We start from the raw sequence: 4,649 nt of genomic DNA on the forward strand, positions 1-4,649 counted from the left end.
AAAAAAAGATTGTAAAATAGAAATCATTGAATATTGATATGAATGATTAAATTTAGTTAAGCATTGAAGATGAAATTATGTATGTCTATTTACCAATGGTTAACTCAGACAATGGAGTTCTTGCAACAAAGTTTTGTCCAGTGGTTGAAACACCACGTCTACTTGTATGTATGTGTGGCGTACCATTTTCATCTAACAAAGATTAAGAAAGTTTATGTTAATTTCATAAACTTGATATTTAAAAATTTAAGTCGATATATACATCATTTTGTGTGTGGATATATAGAGTCTATGCTTTAACATACTATTAATACCTAAGATATTAATGTTTTGTTTGGATGACTTGGCTCTCATCAATATTTTTCTCCTCAATCTTCTAGAAGCTGCGTTGTTTGCATCCATGGGTAAAAGCTGAGTACACTGTAGATTGAATCTAATTTTGTGGCAGTAAAGATGTAGAGAATTTAAAATCGGAGTTATTAGGACAAACCTTACCAATAAATGTTTAAAAAATAAAACAAAAACCGTCTAATCGTGTATGGATTGCTAAAGTAGTGTTTTAAAAACTCTTACTTTAAAAAAAAAACTGTCAAATCTGGATTATATTTTATTTTAATTCTTAAATAAATTTTATAGTTGCCTAAATAATTTTTTTTGTTTGGATTACTTTCATTATATTTAATCGTGGCAGTAACCATTTAATAGATAATTTAAAATCGGAATTATTAGGACAAATCTTACGAATAAACGTTTGAGTACAGGTATAAATATGCAAAAAATAATAAAATAAATTTTTTCATTAATAATTTGGAGCGGTGGTTGGTAGGGTAGTGTTTGAAAAAACCCATTACTTTCAACAATAAAAAACTGTTAAATCGTGTGTAATGAATTTGATAACGTTGTTTTTCAAACAAAAGAAACTGTCATGATGGAAAGGAATGGATTGTTTTTTTTTTTTTTCTTTTGGGATGACGTGGATTTCATAGATATTTTTATTTTCAATCTTGAAGTTGAGTTTTTTGTTTACACACATGGGTAAAAGCTCGAGTTCCATATAAATTCAATCTAATTTTGTGGTATCAATTATTTAGTGGAGAATTTAGAATCGGAGTTATTACGACAAACCTTACAAATAAATGTTATAGTACATACATATGCCCTACAATTTTTTGGTAAAATTTAGAAACATAGACAATAAAAAATATATAACAAAATAGAGACATCTATCTTTTTTTCTTCAAACATCACAATTTGTACAATAAAATAATTTTTTTAATTATAGTTATTTAATCTTCATTCACAAGTTGAAGTGGTGGTTGCTAAAACAGTGTTTTAAAAACCATTACTTTCCAAAAACTATGTAATGGATTTGCTAAACAACTGTTACGGTCAAATCGTATTTTTTTTTAATTATTAAATAAATTTTATATTTGTCCAAAAGCTATGTAACTTCAATCTAATGTTGTGGGCATCAACGATTTAATAGAGAATTTAGAATCGGAGTTATTATGACAAACCTTGCACAGTAAGGTTGGAGTATAGACATACAGATATCCAACACTTACAATTTTTTAAGGCAAAATTTAGAAAAATACAGATACGTGAATATTACATTGCAAGAAATGTATAACAATAAATGAAAATTGATAGAAACTTAATGTGTAAATATAACATTGCAAAACTAACAAATTTTAGCCAAAACAAATGCTACCATAAGTTAATTCAAAACAAAATAACTAAAGTATTATGTTTATAAGAAACTTGATTATCACTCCTTCTCAATTTTGACATTTTTCACATTCTTTGAATTGACTCCATCATTATCATCAGCGACTTCTATGAATCCCCTTTTAAGAGGGGTACAATCATCAGAATCATATTCAACTGGTATGGGTACATGGACAGAGTTTGGGACTTGATATTTGTCATCAGTAGCTTCTTCTTCAAACTTATTATTCAAATCATTCGTTACACCACCTTCTATGTCGTTATCAAGACCAGCATCAACCTTAATCACAAATTACGAAAATCAGAAAGTAATACATATTGATTTAGATAAGTAAAATAGTTTACAAAAGGTAAAAGAATAGAAACCTTTTCAACAGCAACATATTTGAATTTTTTTATAATATCCAAGTCACCACAAAGTTTTTTGACTCGAAATGATTTTTCAAAATTTGAGTTCACATCATTTTTTGCCTCTATCTTAAATAGGAATTGTTTTTCAACCAAATCTCCAATTTCTTTTGGCACGGTGTCAGATTGTGGATCCTAATATTCACATTGTTGTTAAAAACATTAATTCAGATCATCAAAATAAACATAATCAGACCACATCAATAATAAATAAAGGTTGAAGATACAATAAAATTGAGAAACTATACTGACTTGATCCATTTCATGAAGCAAATTTAGACATGATTTGTTTGTTAGCGAAATTCCGTCATGATCAAATATGACAAAGGTAGCAGAATCAGTATCATCAACGACTCTAACCTTGATACGGTACCTTTTACCAAAATTAGATAATGAAATTTATTAACATCAATAATAGTTTAAGGAGTTGATAAATTAACATAAACGAATTTTATTTGTTAAACACACCTGGGCACAATTGTCCATACATATTTTTGAAATCTTCAATTAAATGAGTTAAGTATACGTCAATATCATTCCATGGTTGTTTGGGTCTAGAAATTAACAGAGACAACATCATAAATTTATGTTTCACACATAACCATGGAGGTAGGTTATAAATCAACAAAATCACAGGCCACGTGTTGTGTGAGATGCTTTGAAGACCATGTGGATTCATTCCATCAGTAGAAAGTGAAAATCGTAGATTTCTTGTCTCTCTACCGAAATCAAGATACTCGTAATCAAATTTTGCCCATTGTGGAGAATCTGTAGGATTTCGAAACTTTCCATCTCTAATTCTTTCATCGGCATGTCATGTCAAGTGTTTTGAATCTTGTTCACTGCGATAGATGCGCCTAAAACTTGGTATTATCGGAAAATACCACACGACTTTTTTTGGAGTAGCTTATTTCTTCTTATATCGAGAGACATTGCATTTCGGACACACATTTAGTAATTCATATTCGTTTCGAAATAAAATGCAATCGTTAGGACACACATGAATCCTTTCGTAACTCATGCCAATAGAGCACAAAATTCGTTAAGCCTCGTAGGTTCGACTGGGAAGTTCATTATCATCTGGCAACATATCTTTTAGGAGTGTTAATAATTTTGTGAAGCTTTTATCAGACCATCCATTAATCGCTTTTAAGTTGTACAACTTTTATATTGCCGACAGTCTTGTGAATTTAGTACAACCATTATATAACGGTTTCTCTGCATCACTCAACAAACTTTCAAACATTTTAGGACAATCTTGAAGATCTTCTTCAACTGCTTTTGCAATCTCCTTAATTAATAGAGAAATTTATTAAATATTGAAAAAAATTATATAGTATAAAAAGTCTCACCCATCTGACTCTAACTCAATAACTTTAAATTTTGTAGTGACACCGTTCCTTTCATAAACTCTGTCTTGTCCCACTCCAACTAAAATTCCCATGACATCTATTTAAAAATAATAATAATGATTAAATTGTGAATGACTAAAATAAAATAACAATGACAGATTGAAATAAACTTACCAATCAAGTAATCCATGTCAACATTTCGAATTTCTGGGAATGAAATCAATGAGTACGGAGAGGCTGTGACCAAACTGGTTTCTAATTCTCGGACCATTGTACTATTTTGCAAATTCAATTTGAATTGATGTCCGGTTGTTCTATATGCTCCAGAGTTAGACACAACACCGAGAGAACGAAAGTTGTACACAACTCCCTCACGAATAGTAGTCTCAAATCGAGGAATAAGAGTTTTTCGCACTGTTGCTTGAATTTTATCACCCTAGCAAGATTAAGTGATAGATAAATTTAGAGTAAACAATTATTTATGTAGAAAAAAAGGAAATGTAAGTAAATTAATTATATATATATATATCTAAAACTTTGACTTTATAAAAGAAAGACACAATATGAAACACAAATTTGTTAAATTAATAACATAACAAATAAGTAAGTTTGTGTATAATTTAAAACTTTGAATTTATAAAAGAAAGAATTAAACCTTGTCATCCATCAATACCATTTCCATCGCATAAAATTTATGTTTGACATTGAGATCAGACAGAAACCATAATCGCACAACTCTAACAACCAAATTCCATGACTCCTTTTTTGGAGAAATTGAAGCAACAAAATCTGATTTTTTTTGAGACATCGAAGAACGATAAACACAAAAATAAATAACGAATCTTTGAAATAGAAAAAATTAAGAGGAAATTGTGTATAGATGAGATAATATGAATGATATTTATAATGGAGACACAAAAATGAGAGATTATTGAGGATAGAACGGTACGAATTAAGAAAGAAAGTCTGAAGACACTAAAAAATTCATAAAATAAAATAAATTTTTTAATTAAATTAATTTGAAGCGATAGTTGATAAAGTCGTGTTTAAACAACATTTATCTTCAGAAAACTGTTAAGTAATCCTGGTGTATTGTATTTTACTTTTAATTTTTTAATTGGCCATAAATTTTTTAATTAAATTAATTTGAAGCGGTAGTTG

The 4,649-nt window shown here is 28.9% G+C and overlaps 1 protein-coding gene across 1 annotated transcript; it reads right to left on the reverse strand.

Annotated features, from left to right (window-relative positions):
• Positions 1-1,612: 1,612 nt before the first annotated feature.
• On the reverse strand, positions 1,613-2,673 carry LOC105851403 (uncharacterized). Its single transcript, XM_027331221.2, has 4 exons — positions 2,663-2,673; positions 2,389-2,509; positions 2,095-2,271; positions 1,613-2,008 (listed from the first exon to the last, which is right to left on the reverse strand). Exons 1-4 carry the CDS (start codon positions 2,671-2,673, stop codon positions 1,769-1,771), a joined length of 549 nt encoding a protein of 182 aa, XP_027187022.2. The 3' UTR covers positions 1,613-1,768.
• Between the last annotated feature and the right edge of the window lie 1,976 nt (positions 2,674-4,649).

The sequence above is a fragment of the Cicer arietinum genome, chromosome 5, assembly GCF_000331145.2.
Source record: "Cicer arietinum cultivar CDC Frontier isolate Library 1 chromosome 5, Cicar.CDCFrontier_v2.0, whole genome shotgun sequence".
Taxonomy (NCBI): Eukaryota; Viridiplantae; Streptophyta; class Magnoliopsida; order Fabales; family Fabaceae; genus Cicer; species Cicer arietinum.